At 36.8% G+C, this 23,094-nt stretch overlaps 2 protein-coding genes across 2 annotated transcripts in view; one reads left to right on the forward strand and one right to left on the reverse strand.

The window, feature by feature from the left end:
• The window catches only part of LOC129921611 (mucin-2-like), a 361,373-nt gene that overhangs the window by 337,226 nt on the left and 1,053 nt on the right, over positions 1 to 23,094 (reverse strand). The window lies entirely within an intron of this gene.
• LOC129921725 (allatostatin-A receptor-like) lies at positions 20,098 to 21,171 on the forward strand. Its single transcript, XM_056004308.1, has one exon. The coding sequence runs from the start codon at positions 20,098 to 20,100 to the stop codon at positions 21,169 to 21,171; it is 1,074 nt and encodes a 357-aa protein (XP_055860283.1).

Consider the following 23,094-nt stretch of genomic DNA (forward strand, 5'->3'; position numbering starts at 1 on the left):
AGAAAACATAAACATGTGCTATGTATTTATTTATGTATTGCATTAATCTATTAATGCTACGTTGCTCAATTGATAGTTGATGCAACCATGTATATATTTGTACATCTTAGTCTACTTCCTTTATCTCGGTTGACCGCCTTGATAATTTTACTAGCGCACTGATACTGCGTTTAGAGAAGATATATGAATTCTCTCCCCTTTACTCATTTTACTCTAAGGAGAATTGCGCCGCTTGAAGGGACATTCAAGCACTCTCCATTGTTCTCGACCCACGGTCATATGTAAACAATCATCTGGGTCGCTGACCATCGCCCAAATCAAACCCCCCCCCCTTTTCTTTCTCTATCCACCTGTGTTGTTTATTTGAGACTATTATTTCCCCTTCTATGTACATTTTTATATTATTACTTTCCCTCTTATGTACATTTTTATATTGCTACTATCAGCCATCTATTATTCCAAACCCCATTTGTCATCTTCTCCCAATTATGCTCTAAAGCAATTTTACCAATCTGACGAATGCACCTCAGTCGAGGGCATCGATAAGATGCATGAGAGACATGTCCTAACTTGTCTTTGTTTATCCGCAGCCTCCCTCAGGTGTCTGCCTATTTATGTGCTGAGTGCTATCCAGCACTGCACTGTCCTACTGAGACCTGCCTATTTATTTGCTGTTGCGGTTCAGTGTCTACACGACACTACTCAACTCTACTACTTGGCGCTATCGGCATTGCCCGCCTATTCGACAGCCCACCTGTCAAGCTATTAGGCGCGACGTCCCTATAGAGTCAGATCTGTGCGAGACGTCATAGCTACGCCAACCCTCGGCCACTCACTGAACATATCCTGTCAACTACGCTGCCCACGGCAGATCCGCTCTGCCCGCAGTAACCTTGTGCCCACGGTAGCCGGCCACCCGCCCTACTGTGCCCACGACAGATATTAGATTTTGGGGATTGAGATTCCACAAGAACTATATCGCCGGCGTCCCTCTATCCGCTAGAGCGCCACCTCCAGCTGCAGAACCTCAAGCCAGGACACAGCCAGCTGCGACATCAACAGGAATACCAGCTAAGTCAGAGGACAAAGTGACATACTCTCTTATTATGTGCAAGAGTGATGATTTAACATAGAATATACTAGAGATAAATGCAAACCCTCCCCCTTTTTATTATTATATGTATATTTATGTAAATAAATATCCTTTATTTTAACTTTTGTATCTATCTTTCATTGCTTTGTCTCGTTGCGTGTCTGCTCCCGATTCATATGATGATAAGTGGGGGTGTGATAGCTTTAAAAATAATCATCCCCTAGACATAAAACGCGCCAAACACACGTCACATCTCCCCACCTGTCACAACCCCATAAGAAATACTAATACCGAGACGACAAAGATATAGAATAGTTAAGTCGAAATAAAAAGAGGCATATAGGCTTATCTTATCTCATCGTTACTTCAATAAAAGAAAAAAGAAGATGATTACGTCCTACGCATCATGCATCTAGACAGAAAACAGTCAGTATATGACCTTTTGAGTAAAGTTTCCCTCTCAGACCTAGCGTTCTACAGGGCAGATGATGTTAAGGTCATATGTTTTTGGCCAACCGTTAACAAGTAGGGTATCATGTGGCCAGTACAAAGTCCAACGCCTTTACTTTCCCCACTAAAGTCAAGTACCCGTTCACGAAATTGATAATGCCAGTCTTCATCGAGATTCAAGCCAAGACCCTAGCGCTTAACCACTCAGCCAGCGAGCTCCAATAACCTTGTGACATGGGCATTTAAATAATGAAGGATGAAGAGTTGGTTTTGTAAATTGAAATCATATATGCCTGAGAAAATGGCGAGGAGTGAAACTGAATCTTCATGTACATGTATATGGAATGTAGGCCTATATGTTATCAGGTTTTTGTTCACACTAACAGATTCCTAATTTCAAGTATTATACTTTATTTATTTAGTAAATGTGCTTATTAAATAGTTTCAAAATCATCTATTAAATTATTCATAAGGCTTACTACTTACAATATTAAAATTTACACAATGCTCACACTTTAGTTAACTAATTACCAAGATATATAGCTCCTTAATAGTCGAGAATGAGCACATTTCTCATATCCTATTATCTCGAAGATGACTATAATGTCCAATCCTTGCTTTAAAAAGCCGGCCGCATACGTGGGTGGGGTTAGGTCAGTTGCAGATAGGCCTGCTTCTTCTCTCAGCTTTGTGTTGGTTCGGTGCTCATTCGCCCTGACCACGCTTCTTGCTTCATATCTTGAGACTCCGAGACTCACAGCTTCACGCCATGCGGAGCGATCGAGAGCTAGTGCTTCCCAGCTGTGAATGTCGATATCGCTCGCATTCCTTGAAGGAGCTCTTGAGAGTGTCTTTGTAGAACTTGTATTAGCCTCCTTGGGAGCGCTTTCCTGCACACAGCTCCCCGTACAGAAGTCGTTTGTCTGGCATGCGGACTACATGTCCCGCCCATCGAAGTTGGAACCTTCGCATTGATAATGTACATGTTGGACAGCCTTAAGATTAAGTCTGGCATGTGGTCGGACCAACGCACCTTATGGATACTCCTTAGACAGTGTAGGTGGAAGGAGTTTAGCTTTTTGGTGTGACGGGAATATAGGGTCCAGGACTCTGACGCATATAGGAATGACGGGAGGACTACAGCACTATAGACTTTCAGTTTAGTGCATATGCTGAGTCCTCTTCGTTGCCACTCGTGTTCATAAAGTCTGCCAAAAGCAGCACTGACACGAGCATCATGGAAGTCAACCTCATCATTTAGATTGGCCTTTGCTGATATTGTGCTTCCCAGATAGAAAAACTTTTTGACGTTTGCTAATTTCTGGCCATCTATGAGAAAGTCTGGTTCTGTGACTGATTTATTTGGAGGAGGTTGGTGCAGCACTTCTGTCTTTTTACATTAATGATGAGACCAAAACTTTTGCAGGCATTAGCAAAGAGAGACAGGCTCTTTTGAATATACATATATACACATAAGATAGATGGAAAGACGGAAGAACGGAAAGATAGATACCTAGATTACGATTTTTTCCTTTTTAAAAAACATCCTTTATATTTTTTGAAAGTTTAAACTTAAATAAATCTTCTTTTACTGTTGTGATTATTTGTGATGACGTTATGGATCATTTCATTGTAACATTTTAAAATAATATATTTAACTCCCTTTCGAGGGATACGTTTCAGATGATTAGTCTTATGTTTATGTTAAAAATATTTACTTGTACCGATATCAGAATGTTATTATGCGGATGTTACTTTAGTAAAATATAACTTTATTTTCTATATCTTAGTTTGGAGACTTTGTCCCAGTTAGATAAATGTAAATATCTATTTAGATACTGATGAACATCATTTATTATCTACCTTTTTTCTTTTCAACTTTCTATTTTACATAATGTTTATAATTACAATTTACTATGTAAGTAAATGTATTTGCTATGACGGCTAGCCTGAAGGATTTGACCATTAACCTTATTAGGATTTATTTATTTGTTATTAGCTCCCTTAGCTATGTTTGCATACCATACGCTGTAGTACCAGATAGTGCCATTATTCTCATGATGTTTCGCATAGGTTGAATCAGATTTATTCTGAAAATGTCCTTCCCAGAAAGGCATCTACACCACCGTATTGTCATTGAGGCTTACCTGCTTTTTCTTGTGTCATCCCAGCTTGCATCATATATCTGCCCCTAGCTGAGAAAAACTGAGTTAGAAACCTATAGCCGCAAGCTGGTCACTGCCACTACAGCTAAACTGCCACCGGCCTGGATCAGCTCAACTAGCACAAGAGTAACAGCAACCAGCCCTGACAGTCTTCTCTCAGCACTGCCTCTGCGCCTAATGACACTAATATCACTTACCTATATCATCTAATGATGAGTCAAACCTAACTACCGTTGCACTTCAAAGATCCCGTCCCATTGTAATCCTACGCCATATTCTCCTTTCATTAAATATGCATTTTTGTCACTAAATTATTTTAATTGTGAACTTATTTCATTCAATTTGAGCCTGTATATAAATTGTGTCCACGTGTAGTCTGTTTTTTAATAATACCCTAAATATCAGACATCGTCGACTGCCAACACCATCACACACACGCTGCACTGGGTACAACAGATAAGATTATGACAACCGCTGGTTTTTTGTTTGTTTGTCAGTATGAAAGTCGATATATCAGAAGCTGCAGGCCATCAGTGGCGAAGCTAGGAATTTTCCATCATTTGGGGGCCCGGAGGGATCTAGCACTTTAGGAGCATTTTACGTAATATTAATATTTAATGTAAAAAATACTTATTTGGGGGTCCCCATTAAGTGGGAACCCGGGGGGATTTTCGAATTCTCCATCCTCCTCCGCCCACCCCAGCTACGCCACTGCAGGCCATTACAGATTAAAAAAAAATTGTGAATGATACATATATCGTTTCAGCTCTTCGCTCGAAATCAAATTCTGGATAAATCTGTCCGGAAATTTGGCAATGTTTTAGATTCTCTTATTATTTTTTTTTAAACATTGCACGCTTTCTCTCATGTCATTGCGTTTCTTGCTTTCCGACTTTAACCTTCTAGTAAGACAATACAAAAACGCAAACATACTCCATGGCAGCCCAGCATCTTTTAGATGGCTTGCTATATTTTTAAAGCAATACTTCATTACGTACGGATACAAAGCAATGTAAAACATGTTTCCAGTGAACAGTATGCTACTTTCTTTGCTCAGCTTTTCACTATTTGAATAATTTAGACATTTATAGACAACTGTCAATTTTTTACATTATTAAGATAATGTAAACACAAGAGAGGCTTATGTCACCTGACTGCGCATGACAATGTAAGCTTCGCACGCACTGTTTGAACTTTCTTTCAATAGAGAGTGGGAGGGCGAAATTGGATGGTAGTTTGGTACCTGGTCGCCGATAGCCGATGGCGCCCGGTCGGAGTCAGTGGTTCTAATCCTCATCTGGGCGTGTCTATGTTTCCCTATATTTTCTTCAATTTGTTCTCTTAATAACCATGTTACCTAAGTGCTGCTTTTATTTTATGTTACATGACATGTCTATTCATAATTTTGTTTCATCACTTAAAGCTTAAAACTCTGTAAAGAATCAGAGATAATGTCAGCTTAAAAAAAAAAAAAGATTTTCATGAATATTCAAGTTGAACATATAATTAAAAAGTTGATATTAATACTAATTGAAGCAAAATAAACTTTAATGTTAACATACACAGAAAAAAAAATAAAAACCTGATCTTCTCTGTTATTTATTACTTTGGACATTTCATCTTGTACATCTAGTTGAACGTAGTGGGTGTTTTTAAAATAGAATACATTAAGTTTGTAGTAATATTCACAAATATTATATCTGTCACGTTTCAGCATAGACCAAAAAAAGTTCACCGTTTAATGTCAACTTTAAATTTTTTACCCGGGGGTCCTAGGTTCGAATCCACGTGAAGACTGGGATTTTTACTTTCGGGATCTCTGGGCGCCCCCCAAGTCCACCCAGCTTTAATGTGTACCTGACATTAGTTGTGGAAAAGTGAAGGCGGTTGGCCGTTGTACTGGCCACACGACACCCTCGTTGACCGTAGGCCACAGAAACATGACCTTAACACCATCTGCCATTAGATCCCAAGGTCTGAGAGGGGAACTTTACTTTACTACACTCTATAAATTTAAATTTATTGATTTAAATAACCTTACGCTATCTCGTGTACAGACGTCAAGTATCGTCCGTTCAGGCAAATGTTGTGTGTCCCCAAAATATCCTTCGTCTTACGAGCGAATCAGTCTCTACGATTGTACTTTCTTACAGGTACTACGAGAAATGGGCCGTCCTTAGTAATCTTTGTCAGCACAAAGTAGGCAGTCCTTACATACAAAATACCTTGTCCTAAATAAACTCCCGCCTTCGTCTTAGTCAGTTGACTGATAGCGTCTACCTAGCGACAATAGAAATGTTTGATAGTTACATGTCAGCTAGTTGATAGGCCTAAAGGGCAATAGCAGTGTTTCAAAAGACCAAACTGCAACCTACATATTTTGTTACATCTAATGCAGACAATGCCATTTTCCTCCGTTTTAGCGAAATATTATTTAGCACAAAAATATTTTATGAACTTTAAAACCAATTAATGATTTCAATAAAGTATAAAAAAAAAAACAACAACAGTATCTACCAAGTAGTGGTTCTCTAAACTTTTTTATGTGGATCTGAAACATGAATACTATACAGCTATCTGCCAGATAGCTTTAATTAACATTGAAGAGAGCGTCTGGCAACAGGAAGGCAGCTTCCGAACGAGACAGCTGAAATTTTAGTACAAAGGCAGTGGCTAGGAATTTGCCATTATTTGGTATCCAGGGGCTTTGATCTATTTGGGGGCCCCTTCATTTTGCGTAACATTTAATATTTAGTGTAAAAAATACTATTATGAGGACCTATTTCAAGTGAGGGCCTTGGGGGAGATTTTTAAACTCTATCCTTCCCTCGCTCCCCTGGCTACGATTCTGTACAAAGGTCGCCGGATGAGCATTCGAGGTGTTACCTAAATAACAGGCTAATCTGATTACCGGCAAACATTTATGTCAGTGCTGGATGATGCAAATATGTAGTTCTTGACGATATAGGTGTTTTTCGTTAAAATAATTAATGCAATTTACAAACAGAAATAAATAAATAAATAAATATATATATATTCCAGGATTGGTCAAAATATTATGTGTTTTCGATAGCTGGTACTTTTTTAAATAGCTTTGTGATGTAATGTCTTTCTTAACCAAATTCTTTAAAACAACAACTACAGTAATCAAAGCTACGAAGTTTAAACATACTACAATAAGGAACAAAAATTATCTGAGATTTTAGATACATACTCTTGTATATTTGAGGAACTTTTATGATATGTTTAACTCTTTCTCTCCATAATTATTTAACACATTCTGGTGGAATCAACGCTGGTATCGTCAGTTAGGAGAGAAAGAGTTACTCCTTTCCATTACAGATACAAAAAAATGAGATAATATCGGGAATTATGTTTTGCCTAAAAAAGTAACACTCTTTCTCGTTGGACAATTGTAAATACTGAAGTACTGCTATTAAAAAGTTTTATTTCAAAAACCTAATGTGCTATTCTTACTGATTTAGACCCTCTCGCGCCGTTCGGAGCATTTTCCGGCAAGCTGTTTCCGACACTCTTATTTAGCGTAATCATTTTGTGTGAGAACATGTCCCGCAAAACCTCATGCGACGCTCTGTCACAACCTTACTAAGGATTCGACTCCCAGTTCGGCATATGATTTCTTTGATTTAGACCCGATCTCTATGACTGACTCCTAAAATCTATCTTAGTCATCTTTGTTGAGACACATTTAATGATTTTCAATTTCGGTAGAAGACTATTCACACTTTATTAATGGAGCCCAAGCCACTGGTAGAAATTTGTAACCTTTCTTGACTACGCTCTTGGAATTACATGCCTGTATTTCGCTTTAGATTTTATATCGAAAAGGAAAGTTTTTTTCGTCAAATCATCTGTTAAGGGGTTTTAAACTAAGAAATCTCTGGAGTTTTTTTGTTTTGTTTTTAATTCAAAACCCTATTTAGCTACGATCATAGAATTTGGTGACTGTAGTTTGCTTTAAAATAATATTGAAGAGAGAGGTTTTCAACTCTAAACGCTCTGTAGGGGAATTTTAAACTCAAAACCATCTGGAGGTGTTTTAAACTTTAAAGAAAAAGCCATCTGGAGGAGGGGGATTTAAACTTTTTTTTTATATTGAAGAGGTACTTTTTAGCTTCAAACCTCAACTGGAGGGGAGGGGGGGGGGTTAAACTCAAAACCCCTTTGGCTACGCTCATAGAATTTTGAGTGTGTAATTTGCTTTTTTTATATTGAAGATGGGGTTTATCGTAAATTTTGGAGGGGGTTTTAAAATCAAAATCTTCCTCAACTGTGCTGTTGGAATTTGGGGATTGTTGTTTGCATTTTTTTGGTTTTGTTTTATAGAAGAGGGGGATTTAACTGCAAAAACCTCTGGTAGGGGGTTTAAAATTCAAAACCCCTTGTAGGGGGTTTTAAACTCAAAGCCCCCTGGTAGAAGGATTTGTATCTCAAAACCCCCTGATAGGTGTTTTTTAAATCTCAAAACCCCCTTGTAGGGGGATTTAAACTCAAAACCCCCTGGTAGAGGGTTTTTAACTCAAAACTGACTCGGCTGTGCTGTGGTAAGTGATGATTTGGTATTAAAATCTCACCTAAAATAAACAAAATGAAAGTAAAAATCAGTCACTTAATTCCATTCCCCCCCGCGGGGGGGGATTTCATTTCGGGGGGGGGGTTTGAACCCCAAGAACCCCCCCCCCTGGCTACGCCCATGATATATACCTTACTGAGACATACAAGTAATAACTTTGAGATTTCAGTAGAACTAACAAAGAGTTTATTAAGGAACAAAAGAAAAAAAATCATTTAAAGAAATTGCGTATAAGGGCCAACAAAGGCAAGTCAAATAATGAAAAAAAATCAAAATAGTAGGGCAGGTTCAGTTCAACATAATCATAGAACTGCCCTCACAGAGTCACAATACAGGAATCAAAATAGTTCATGAGACACACAACTGTCTCTTCACAAGACAAAAGTTTGTCTTTTACATACTATACGACCCAAATCTGGTCTTTATTAAAAACACATACAGGAAAGGATAAGAGACTAAGTAGACATAATATGTACATAAACCAACTTATTAACAACAAATAAATAAAGTCTACTTAGCTCGTTAGTGAGAGATACATTCCCATAAAGTGACACACTCCTCTTGATTAACACAGTCAGAGCAGAACAACAAAACTATCATATAAACATTATGGAAATTTAGTTCACAATAATGTACAGTGGTCAGCTCAAAGACTGAAGAGGAAGTGGCAATAGTACACAGTTAACAGGGACTTAAATCAAGTAATAAAGGGGACTAACTCTAATAAAAAAAATAAGGTAGCCATCCTTATTGTCCCTCTTGTCACAGATAGATATCTAAGATAGATAAATAGATAGATAGATAGATAGATAGATAGATATCTAAGATAGATAGATAAATAGACAGATAGATAGATAGATAGATAGATAGATAGATAGATAGATAGATAGATAGATAGATAGATAGATAGATAGATAGATAGATAGATTGATTGATAATTGATTGATTGATTCACTGTTTAAATGTTTCTGTTGTGCACAGGACATTTGATATCACACAAAGATTTGTTTTCTAACATGAGGCTTTACTTGAAGTTAACTTCACATTGATATAGTCAGATCACAGCGTTAGGCTCAAGATTTATTTTTGCCTATAATACAGTAAAGCAATTGGATAACTCCTTTTTTTTTATTTCATTAACTAAAACTTTAATGGTAGTTAAAGAAAACCTAAACCTCACAAGTTTATTGTCAACTTCTTTACCTGCTGTATATTTAACAGACATTAGCTCCATTTCGTTTGTAATCAGTGCTGTACACCGACCTTAAAACACATTCTTCTATTCATTTTGCATGAAAAGTAATTTTATGTCTACTGGACATGACAATTTTCCAAAAGGATTCCTTACCTTCACATTATCTACGACAATCTATGAATTACCAGAAAACAGCAAACCTAACAATTGTTTTTTTTTTTAAATAAAGGGAGATAAGCGTCTCTGTATATTTTAAATTAAGCAATTCATGGAGATTATGTCCTTTATTAAAAAAAAAATTGCGTAATATCCTCTTCCAGCTTTTCAAATTGATCAAAGAAATTATTACCTGACTCCTAAATGCCGATTTATAATCTAAATACATGAAATATTATCTGTTAAGACGAAAGATCAGGTTAGATATTCCAATATTTTGAATGCTATTATATATATATTTCAATATTATAAAGTATAAAAAGTTATTGTGCTTTTCATTCAACTAATGGATATTTTGTAATGTTTGTGAACATTTAGTTTTTGCAAATGGAGGTTATGCAATTTATATGTGAGAATGAATACACAATCTTTAAAGCTAAATAAATAAATATGTTTTGTTTTCTTAAACAGTCATCCAGTGGTGCCCAACTTGTCATATGACAGCCCCAGTTTGTCTTGTCAATAGGCCTTGCTGTTACGTGACCAACTGTATAAAATGTCAACATAGAAACCAATGAATGCATCATTTGCAAACGCCAGATTGAAATATATCAAACAATTTTTGGTTTGAAGAGACAGGAAACTTTAAACCAAGAAGATATGCAGACATTTTAAACATGTGTAATATCTTCATTTTGTGAATTTGATATTCAATTTAATCTTTAGCAGAGCCAGAAAACTAAAAAAAAAAAAAACTAAAGTGCTTTTAATATTTGAAAAACAAATGGTCCATTAGATTTGCTATTGGTCAATAATAAAAGACGAAACTATAAGAACGATGAAGGAAAAGTTTAGATATAGACAAGAAGACTCACAATGTACAATATTTGTATCTATATTGTAAATGTTAAAGAAGTATAACGAATATCGTATAACAAAAGTATATCACTAATATAGTTTTACAAATCTTGTATCAACTCACTCTTTCTGTCTGTCTGTCTGGTGAAAAGTTTGTACACGTTATTTTTAATTTACAATTGATATTTTTTTTTTGTTTGGTTTATTAAACAAGGGAAAGAAATTTTACTTGACTGATTAGGTGGTATAAGCTGATTTAGTCCCTTTTGTTGTTTGTAGCAATGCAGTGTGTAAATAATTATTAAACCTATTTTAATAAGCAGTGGTTACCGTATTGATTTGAGGCTGATGACCTTTAGTCTGCGAATTCAAATTTATGTCGCTCAATTTTTAGCGGCCCCCGAAAGGGAAAAAGACGCTATTAGTTTTGTGCGAAATGTCTGTCCGTCTGTCCGTCCCGTTTAGATCTCGTAAACTAAAAAAGATATTGAAAATCCGACATCACAATATTTTAGACCTTTCAAAGTTCTGATGCAACGGCTACTTTTATTTTTCCTAAAAGCGAAAAATCTAATTTTTAAAATCAGTTATGCAAGCAGTTTTTTAAAGAAAAAAAAGGTAATTATTATGCATTATACGTTAGACCTAATTTAAAACGATTAGTAGTCTTATAAATTTTATTTTCTTGAACATTTTATGTAATTAATACTTTGTTGTTAAAAATTCAAATAAAAGATTAAACCTTTCCAAAACAATTACATTATGTAAAGACCAGGAGTGTCTCGGTAAGCGCTTAGCTTCCGAAAGAGGGTCCCGGGTTCGAATCCTGTTGAAGACTGGGATTTTCAACTTCGGAATCCTTGGGCGCCTCTGAGTCTACCCAGCTCTAATGGGTACCTGACATTAGTTGGGGAAAAGTAAAGGCGGTTGGTCGTTGTGCTGGCTACATGACACCCTCGTTAACCGTAGGCCACAAAAACAGATGAACTTTAAATCATCTGCCCTATAGACCACAAGGTCTGAAAGGGGAACTAAATAGGCCAGGTTCACATCTAACTTGCATTCACTTGCAACTATCCTTTGATCTGCAGCACTATTGGGGCACTACACAAGATCTGTCAATCTTCTTTCTCCATTCTTATCTCTCACTTGTCTTTGATATAATTTCATTTGGATGTTCTTTCTGAAAATATTGAAGCCTGCCTGGGTGGACCACTTCGGGGGCCAATTTTAAGTTTGTGTTTCCACACAAACTGTCTTTGTAACCTTGTTTATGTATACATTTAAAAAGCGATCACCCATATAACCCCTTCTTTCCGCCCCCCCCCCTTCCTTTTCCAACTGGTCCAGACAAGCGATAGGATCAAAGTGTACTTAGAAAGTTAATAGCATAAAATTGCACTTAACAAAAAAGTGGTAAAATAAATTCTAATCGCGTAGATTTATTATTGTGAGTCTAGATCTGTTAAATCTTTAATTACATGACTGATCTAAACATGGATGACTACCTGGTCGTGCGGTTTGCGCGCTGGACTGTCGTTCGGATTTATCGATTATCGAGGGTTCAAACCCTGCCCGCTCCCATCCCCAGACGTCCTGCGGGATGTTTGGACTAGGATGTTTACTATCTTCTGCTCTGAAAGAACATCCGAAACATGTAAAAACAAAACAAAGACAAAACACAACTACACTTAATATAAGCTTTGCTGTATATATTGAATTATTATTTTTTTTATTATTCTGCTTGTTACATTGTATTCTATGCTCTACTTCTATTGAGCCAGTAGCTTATAACCAGTGACTGTCACTTCATATGTTTTGTCGATGCCAAAAGAAAGCTGGAGAATCCTCTCCGCATTTAAGATTTGTGCTTTGAAAGCCTGGACATTGGTGAAGGTCGGAACAATGTCACTCAGACTGCATTCCTCCCTCCGCGCTACTAATGTGTCCATAGAAACGACAAAAGTCCGATCCAGTTTGAACTCATTTGAGTCGCGGGCTATGCCAGGTCGTCGCACTGTGATTCAATATTTGAACATTTAAAAACTACTTAATTAAATGTTCTTTACTTTCTATTTTATATAAGGATTAATATAATAATGATTAAAAAGAAAATATCGCTTTTATATTGTTAAGCCAAGTTCAAGCTTACTTAGCATCTCGACCAAGCATTCCAGTAAAATAACGTTTTATTCTAGCTCTATTAACATATAGGAAAATAAATAATTTAATGAACAGAGACCTAACATTGTTAAATATTTTAAATATCTCTCAAAACATTAGTAGACAATGAAGCCTCCTTAGTAGAATCTAACGACTGTGCGACAATGAAACGTTTCGGTCTTCATTATCGCACGTCAATAGTCGTAGCAAGTTATAGGAAAGCCCAATTGTTTCTCTACCGGTATCTATGTCAGGAATAATGTTCAACGTGGACAACAGAGTTTGGCAGAATTTTAACTTTAATAACCGGATGGGATTAAATACTTATAGCAGTAGATGACTTGGTGTGACCTGGTATCAGGATTTGTTTTCATAAGACCAGTGATATCTGTACTGGCAACTTAGTTATTGCTCCCGAATTGTATTACATAGGCTACTAATGAAAGCCTCTCTATACATGGCTTTCTAAGACAGACAAATAGACATAAAAAGTGACAGTTAAAAAGAAATAAGGAGTTAATTATAAATTTACAAACAAAAAAAAAAAACAATAAAAAAACGAAAATACAATATGATACTAGACCAATAAAAGATAAGAATAATAATCCTTATTATTAACAGTGGTACAGGTCATAAAAATCATTACTGATCTCGCCACTCGTTTTGATAAACTTGCGTGAAAGTTATTTACTCGTATCTGGCCATCGGTTAAGAGTCTTAAGGGCCTTCGACTCGAAAAGTTGGGCTGTATACAAAGGTTGTATAGGGTAACAAGGTTGCTCTATGACCCGAAAAGTTGGGCTGTATACAAAGGTTGTATAGGGTAACAAGGTTGCTCTATGACCCGAAAAGTTGGGCTGTATACAAGGGTTGTATAGGGTAACAAGGTTGCTCTATGACCCGAAAAGTTGGGCTGTATCACTAGCGGATCCAGAACTTTGGAGTGAGGGGGCGATTTTTTTCCAAACCCTTACCCTACGCATAAACGTGCATACAGTGCGCGCGTGCGCACACACACACACACGCACACATACACACACACACATATATATGTATTTATATATATATATATATATAAATATGAGAATAAAAAAAGCAGCATTTCTCAACCTTCGGCGAAAAACAAAACAACTGGGGCAGCGCTATAAGGTTCTCTGGTGAAGTTCGGGGCGAAGCCCCGACGCCATAAGCGTTTTCTTGCTTTTTTCACTGCAGAAACGCATTCTCCTGACAAGTACAGCTCATTATTCATCAATGGAGTTCGGGGCGAAGCCCCGACCCCATAAGCGTTTTCTTGCTTTTTTGACTGCAGATACGCATTCTCTTGACAAGTACAGCTCATTCTACACAATGTAGTTCGGGGCGAAGCCCCGACGCCAAAAGCGTTTTCTTGCATTCTTCCTTGCAGAAACGCATTCTCCTGACATCTACAACTCATTACCCATAAATGAAGTTCGGGGCGAAGCCCCGACGCCAAAAGCGTTTTCTTGCATTCTTCTCTGCAGAAACGCATTCTCGTGACATCTACAACTCATTACCCATAAATGAAGATCGGGGCGAAGCCCCGACGCCAAAAGCGTTTTTTTGCATTCTTTTATGCAGAAACGCATTCTCCTGACCTGAAGCTCATTATTCATACTATTAAAAAACGACCTTTCGAATAATGTTGTACTTGAAAAATATTCTAATATGAATTTATAGTCCCTGAATACATTGCAAATAAAACCGATTTGTTCCTTGAAAAGATAGGATACCCCACGTATTTAGATTTTTGCTTTGAGGATCGCCGCCGAAAAAAAACTTATTCGATAAATAGTATTCAAAAAAACTCTAGTATAAATTGTGAGTTATAGTCCCAAATTTATTTAGCTAGAAAAATATCAGATTGAGTAAAGGTTGGGAAAAGGCGACTATGAAAACGTTATTTGAGTTTAGAACTCATCTCAATCATGACTCTTATACTGAAAAATTTCGTTTGAATTCTAACTTTTCCAATGCAAAGTCTTTCTTAAAATACTTATGATAACTTCATGTGAAATTACAAAAACTCTGTCTGGAAATGGGAATGGCGGTAGAGAGAAAACGATTAATCCTCGCTCCTTTAATAATTTCTGCTAAAGATTGCATTTGGCATTAAAGAATATGGGTGGGGCGACTCGATATAAGAATTTAATTTATAGTAGGCCTATATATAAATTATATTAGTGACAGATTTTTTTAATTTTGTAATTTCTTAACTATAATACAAAAAGAAAAAGTATTGATTTGTCCGATGGGGGAAATGCGATTGCATGTATCGCCCCTCCCACCTGGTACAAACCTTTTTCATTGAAATTTAGGCTACTAATGATACAATTTGAGATGAGAGTGTGGTGCGACATATTTACAATGGGTCACATATCAATACGTAGTTTATATTATATAGATATTCAACTAATTTTATTCACAAACTATGATTCTCCACAAAAATAGGACCGCTCCCCCCAGCACTCAGAGAGCTAGAGTATGGAGGGCAGTACATGCAATCGCCCCCCCCCCCCCCCCACCCCACCAAATCGGCCAAAATACCAGAAAGGGAGCGACATAATATAAAATGTATATATTAATTCAACTAATTTTGTTCACAAACTATGATTTCTCCATAAAAACGGACCGCCCCCCCCCCACTCAAAGGGTTTAGGTGGGAAGGGCAGAAGAGGTATTCGTCCCCCCCCCCCCACCAATCGGCAAACAGGGAACGACATAATATAAAGATCGGTTATCAATAATAAGTTACAGGGATATAAATATTTAATTGATTTGTTAGCAGGCTGTGATTTCAACCAATAAATTGGACCGCCCCCCCCCACTCGAAAGTGTAGGGGGGGCGGAATTGATACCATCGCCCCCTCCCGACTCCACCAAATCGGTCAACATACTAGAGGGGGGCGAAATAATCTAAAAATATTTTGAAATATAAGTAATTAGTATATATTTTTAACATAAGTAATAAATTCGTATACAAATTGTGTGAATCCTATACTAAAGTTCGTCCGCCCCCCCCTGGGGGGGGGAGTCGGCCGAGTGGGGGGGGGGGGCGATCGCCCCTACCGCCCCCCCCCCCTGGATCCGCCAGTGGGCTGTATACAAGGGTTGTATAGGATAACAAGGTTGCTCTATGACCCGAAAAGTTGGGCTGTATACAAAGGTTGTATAGGGTAACAGGGTTGCTCTATGACTGGCTCATGCAAAGTTCCACCAATGAGGCCTGTCATTTAACAGAAGTAAATCAACTATTAATATTTAACACCACATTTACCTATTAAGGGAGATAATTTCAGTTTTCTAAAGTTTATTTCGATTGCGGGAAAAGTGATGAATTACCTCTCTTTGTCTTAATCATGGGCAGAGACCTCAATAATTTTTTTACAATGTAGTTTTTACAAAGCTTATATCACCTCACTCTTTTGTCTGTCTCTTTAAAAATGTGTACACATCATTCCTTCCACACCCATTCTCGGAACAAGTTGAAAATTTTGATGGGGCGGTACGATTGTATACCAAACTCTAATTAATTATATAAATCAGCCAATTAAACAATTTATAACTGGTATATATTATTTTGTTTGACACCAGCAAGGAGATTTAATCCTTCAGTATTGACAGATGCAGCTAAATTTATATGGCTTCGTCCCATTAGATTAATGAACTTATTAATTCCCATTAGATTAATGAACATATTATTTCCCATTAGATTAATGAACATATTATTTCCCATTAGATTAATGAACATATTATTTCCCATTAGATTTATGAACATATTATGTCTCCTATACCCATTCTCGAATCAAGTTGAAACCTTAAACATTTATGTATTGTACCTAAAAAAAAAATCGATTTTAAAAAATAAATGATTTGACAACTAATTATGGAGAATTAATAATTTAGTTTGATATAAAAAAAAAGAAAAATAATTTCTACATTATTTAGGTTTATAGTTGCAAGTGCTTTCCCTTAGATAAGCTTTGTTGTTGTTTTTTTTTTGTTTTTTTAAGGATTTTTATGATTGCTTTTTATAGTTGTTCCGATTCCAGAAGAAGGAACCAACACCTGTAATTCATCCGGGCAAACTCATTGTCTTTCAAAACAGAAGGTACTATGACATATTAGAAGTTCATAAACAAATATCACCTCTGTATTTTACTAATTGTGTATAATGTAAAATTGTTAGCAATATATTTTCCAGTACGATCTATGTGATGAAGGCCACTTACAAAGGGCTACATTACAAAATGCATTCGTAGGTTAAGATAAGATATGATAAAAAAATCTTATTTATCTAAACAAATGAAAATATAACAAAAATGATATTCATGTATTTGTAAAAGCTTTTTTTCCCTCTTTAATGAACACTGTACTGCTATCTATTTTGTGAGGAAACAAATTACAATAACCAAATTTCTCTATTGTGTGCGTGTATAATTTATGTGTAAACGATTCTGTATTTCAAAACGTTAACATAGAAGATTAGACTAGCAGGGGAAAAGCGGCTTCGGGGGTTATTCGAAAGAAAAAAGTAGTTAGTTGTCCTCCCTTTGCGAAGCTTTGTGCCTCCAAGGGATTCTTACTTAGCCTTTAATCTAGATGCAAGGCACTGACAATCATAAACAATCATAAGCAATCATGAAACGTTTTACGGCAGCCGGCAAACCCAAAATTACAGACGATTTTGTTTTGGCCTTTTATTTTGTAACTTAAACCAAATTATTATTTTTATTTGTATTATGTGTTGTTGTTGTTTTTTTTCACTTTTTCCTATACGTAATTCTTTTGTAACTATGGACGTTTGCGTATTGTAAAATTAATAAAAATTGTTGCGTTTTGTTTTAGATAATTTTGTTAGCGAATACGTTTGTATTGCGAGTGTGAGCGAATATGATGTAAAGAGTGAGTTTACATTCAAGCTTTCCTTCATGTGCAATATCGTTAGCTCGTAGATGAATGTGACTGCAATTTTATTAACTTAGATCTACACACAGAAATGTTTACTAAATATAACTATAGCGTGCATATAATAGAAGCACTTGAGAACAATAGTTATCGAGGAAAGAAGATTTTGAAAAAAAAAAGCGTGAAACACAGATAAACTCTGACGAGCATTGGAACCACCGACCTCCCACCCAGTACTGTTAAGTCACTAGTCATTTTTATCTTAGCACTAAAAGCTTCAAACTCCTTTTATGATACATCCAAGTTTTTTGATAAAGCAGATTATATAGATCGCAAGGTATGAAAGGTGTACTTTACTAGATGATTACGTGTTTACAATGATTGGTTCAATATTACTTGGAGAATAAGTATCTGCAGTGTCGCTGGACCTCTGAAAGTAAAGTACAGTACCCATTTCAGATCTTGTGAACTATAGAGCAGATGATGTTAAGGTCATCTGTTTATTGGGCCAACGGATAACCAGCTGGGTGTTATGTGGCCAGCACAAAGATCAACGCCTTTACTTTCCCCAACTTAAGTCGGGTACTCATTAGAGTTGGGTGGACTCAGAAGCGCCCTAAAAATTCCGGAATTCAAAATCACAGTTTTCACCGAGATTCAAACCCAGGACTTCAGGTTCGGAAGCCAACTGCTTAATACCCAGCCTCCCCGCCCCCTACTAGACCTGTACATGATTTCTAAGGCACTATATTGAGCATTAGAGTTTCTCGCCAAGACTCAACGGGAAGAGTTGCCCTTTCTATGCTGTTGTAGTCAGAGTTTATCTCAGAACTGATAAGCATGCTAAGACTTAAGAGGCCAAAACGGGTGTGGATATTCTTCTTCATTGCTTCTTCTACGGATGGCGTTAAAAGTCTTCCACGTATTAGACATAAAACAGTTGGATTCATGGTGCAATTTTCAACGAATTCTTCAGAACTTTCTGATGATTTAACCCTAACCTGATACATTGTCACTATATATGTATTTCCTTTTAAGCTAATTATTATGTTTCTCTTATTGACGCGGTGGATACGCGCTAGGCTTCCAAACTGGTGGGCGTCTCTGAGTCCACACAGCTCTAAAGGGTACCTAAAATTAGTTAAGGTAAAGTAAAGGGCTTTGTGCTGGCCACATGACACTCTCATTAACAGAAACAGATGATCTTTACATCATCTGCCTTAAACTACAAAATAATATCATTAATCGTATCTTCTATGTGTGTGTGTGTTAGTGTGTGCTAGTGCGTAATAAAGAAAGAAAAATAATGTGGTTACATGTAAAAATATTTTTTTTGTTTCCTTTAACTTTAATAATATCACAATGTCTTTCTTCTGCCTAGCTTTAGCCTGCTTAATGTCCTCTATTTAAGAGCGTAACATGTCTGTGCAGAGATTATGCTATTTTATTCTACCTCTTTCGAAAAATACTGATAAAGAGTCAAATATACAAACAAGCAAATGAATGTCATTTGCATCTCTTTGTGCTTCCCGTACATTCTGTTGAAGTCTCGCCCTAATCAAAGCAGCACATCGCCCTTTGGCCAGAGAAACGCAACCAGCAAACAGTTGTTTTTTTCAATATGCATTAGTAGGTTAAGATAAGATGTTATATGATCATTATATTGTTCCAAAGAAATGGAATTTCAGTTAAACTACAAGCGACGACCTTAATAATACTACCATAACAATATCAATATATATGGTAACACGAACAACATTCACAAATGAAACACAAACAAACAAACAACCATTGCTTTATGAATGAGGCTTCCATAAAGAAGGTAAACATGTAAAATGATGTGTAGACTCATTACGTATGAGAGGCCATTTCCTTCAGTTTGAAGTGAATACATTCAAAAGAATTATGAACAGGGGTGAGGTAGCTGAGTGGTTAAGCGCTTGGCTTCCGAACTTAAGGTCCAGGGTTCGAATCTCGGTGAAAACTGAGATGTTTAATTTCAGATTTTGAGTCCAACAAACTCTAATGTGTACACGACATTAGTTGGGGAAAGTAAAGGCAGCTGGTCGTTGTGCTGGATACATGACACCCTTTTCGCTTACCGTGGACCAAATAAACATATGACCTTAACATCATCTGCCCTATAGATCGCAATGTTTGAAAGGGAATTTTTTTTGTTTAATTTACTGTGGGGAGTGAAGGTCTAAGGCCTCGTTATGAATGAGAACGACGAGTGTCTATTGAGATCAGCAAACATGTTTTTCCTTGCAGTCTTAAATACATTGTATTTTGAATATTTTGCAGTCTTGAATACATTGTATTTTGAAATTAAAAAAAACATTTCAAAGTGCTCATTATAAACATTTAAGAAGAACTTTGTTTTATGAGTAATTTTATTATTTCTTTATATTCTTTATATCTAAGTCATCATAGCGTTTCTATTAATGTCAGCTTCCTACAATCATTTTTTTTTCTTTTCTTTAAGAAGTAAAGAATGAACATCGAAAACCTAACAGCGACTGAGAACATCTCAGGAAGTTGGGCAGCATTCATCAATTTCACATTCAACACAGTCACAGTAAACACCATTGCCGAGGAGTCTAGGAATGATGATACCCGATTGAGAATCATTCAACTTTATGTGCAACCGATAGTTGGAATTTCAGGAATGGTCGCAAACATTTTGACGTTTGGTATGTTGATAAAGAGCGGTTTAAAAAAGCCATCAAACATTATTATATTTGGTCTGACATTGGCTGACTGTTTTTTGCTTATATCCTCAATTAACGTCGTTGAGTTAACAGCAAGATTTCTTCATTCTAAAGAAACTGCAAACTACTTTGGTTGGGAGTGTTCGGAAAATCTGGCAAGATTCTTGTTCATTTTAAATCGAGTGTTAACGACACTTCATTACTGGGGTGGATTTGCTGGGACTAGTTTGCCAGTTATAATCACAGTGGAAAGATTCATCGCCGTGTTTTTCCCGATAAAATTTGCAAGCATTGTTACATCTAAAAGAGCTTTTCTGGCGGTAGTTAGTGTCTGGTTGTTTTGGGGACCTTGGGCCTGTTTTTCTGCTTTTTTAAGAGACTTTAGATTCACAGTTCTCCCTAATGGACAGTTTATCGGCTACGAAAAGAATTCTGATTTCTTCATTCGTAACGCTGTGCTGATTGTAAACCTCAACAGATACGTATTTAATTTTTTAAGCTCCATAGTTCCTGTCTCCATTGTGACTTTTGGTTGCATCCTGATCGGAGTCAGGGTCAAGTATTCCTACTTACAGCGTCAGCTGATATCTTCGGCGAAGAAAACGAAGAGGCCGTCGCTTAAAACGACGCGCACTTTAGTGGCTATCGCGTTGATCTTTGCGACCATTCACGGCACCTACTTCATCATGACATGTGCAATGGTCGATCAGTATCTCAATCATACGACCTTCAGCGTCGTGTTTGACGAAATCAAGCTGATTCTCGTCTACGTCTGCGGCTCTTGCAACTTCTTCGTCTACGTTCTGATCAACAAAAAGTTCCGCAACATTTTAATGAACATCTTCTGTAAACGTTAAATAATGTTTGACTTACTTCTTTGTAGCATCTAAGACTAAAAAATATACATATTCCGAAGTCATTAACTCAGGAATTTGTTTAAATTCATGAAGTCTGTTAAGAAACATAGGTTCTCCCTCTCTCACGCACAAACACACACACACACTCATTACAATATTACGATAGACCAAAACTAGAGAAAACAAAAAGAAAAACTGATGCTAAAATACTTAAAAACCACGTATGATATATCAAGAGAAACCTCATCAAAATTAAATTCCAAACTGTCGGTTAATATGAGTAGAAAAATGCACACATCTAAAGCATAGTTCGTTATAAAATAACTTTTCTCGAGGATATTGTTTTTTGGGAATGAACACAACAAAATGAAATGTATTATTGTACTGTAAAAACTGAACATTTTCAAGATCATTATGTATATGAAAAGAAATAAACCTCTGTGGGACTTTGTTTTTGTTTTTTTTTTTCAAATAGCATTAATTTAGTGCAACTTTCATGTTTACAGCATGCGAGTGATATGTTCCAATCTCAGCCGTGGACCTGTGAAAGAGGGGGGTATATGGGAGTAGGTTTTCGGTGCAAACCTGCCACACATTACTGCATAAATTACACATAATATAAATACAATTTAAAAAAAAAAACAGAGTACTTTTTAATTATTTAATGCAATGGTGAGAGAGTGAGAGAGGGAGAGAGAGAGAGAGAGAGAGAGAGAAAAGAGAGAGTTTATAAATTATTATCATATCACTAAAAATCTTTTTTTTTAATAGATGTATAGACTGAATATCAATGAACAAAACTAACACTATAAACAAGACTAACTCTTGTCAAAAGTACAACAGTCGACATCATGGGCATGGCCAGGATTTTTTTTTTTGGTGGGGTGGTTAGGGGGGGATTTTTTCTCCACCCCCCGCCTCCCACCCCCCTCCCGCGAAAACAAATATGTGTATGTGTGTGAGTGTGTGTACATAATCTTTATTATACCTTGACCCTTCATTCTTTCCCGAACACGTTTATTGTGCTCTAGAATAGGATCTTTCTGGAGTGGCAAAATTGTAGACACCCCGCCATAGCCAGCAAGGGGTCTGGGGGAGCGCTAGGAGCTCCCCAGCGCGTGGCGGAGCCCCCCCCCCCCCACCAAGAGCACTATTTCTGGTATTCAATGCCAACAAAATGCATATTCTGAGGTATCAACAGTGTATTTTCCTGCTATTAAAAAGCCTTATTTTCAAAAAACCTAGTGTGCTATTCTTACTGAATTAGACCCTCCCGCTCCGTTCGGCGCATTTGCCGTCAAGATGTTTCTAGAAAAATCTTTCAGTGGTAATGTCTGAAGCCTCTTCCCACCTGCTCTGAGGACCTCCATGAATGTGTGGCGCCAAGTTGTACTAGGATGTCATCGCAACTCTTATTATGCATAATTCATTTTGTTGGAGAACATGTCCTGCAAACCTCATGCGACGCTCTGTCACAATCTTACTAAAGGGTCAACTCCCAGTTCAACTTAGGATTTCCATGATTTAGACCCGATCTCTATAAATGACTCCTAAAATCTGTCTTAGCCATCTTTGTTGAGCCACATTTAGTGCTTTTCAATTTCGGCAGATGACTATTCACTTCACTTTATTAATGGAGCCCCGCCACTGGTACAAATGTGTAACCTCTCTTGAATACGCTCTTGGAATTAGGTGGTTGTAGTTTGCTTTAGATTTTATATCGAAAAGGGAAGTTTTATCGTCAAAATCATCTGTTGGGGGTTTTAAACTAAAAAATCTCTGGGTTTTTTTTTTATTCAAAACTCCCTTTAGCCACCATCATAGAATGCGGTAACTGTAGTTCGCTTTAGAATAATACTGAAAACCTTCTGGAGGAGAGAATTTTAAACTCAAAACCCCCAATAGGCTTGGCTAAGCTCAAAT

Source organism: Biomphalaria glabrata, chromosome 11 (assembly GCF_947242115.1).
Source record: "Biomphalaria glabrata chromosome 11, xgBioGlab47.1, whole genome shotgun sequence".
NCBI classification, from domain to species: domain Eukaryota; kingdom Metazoa; phylum Mollusca; class Gastropoda; family Planorbidae; genus Biomphalaria; species Biomphalaria glabrata.

Bases quoted from the DNA above. Each gene is read 5' to 3' on its own strand.
- LOC129921725 (XM_056004308.1), top strand. From the start codon at position 20,098: ATGAACATCGAAAACCTAACAGCGACTGAGAACATCTCAGGAAGTTGG.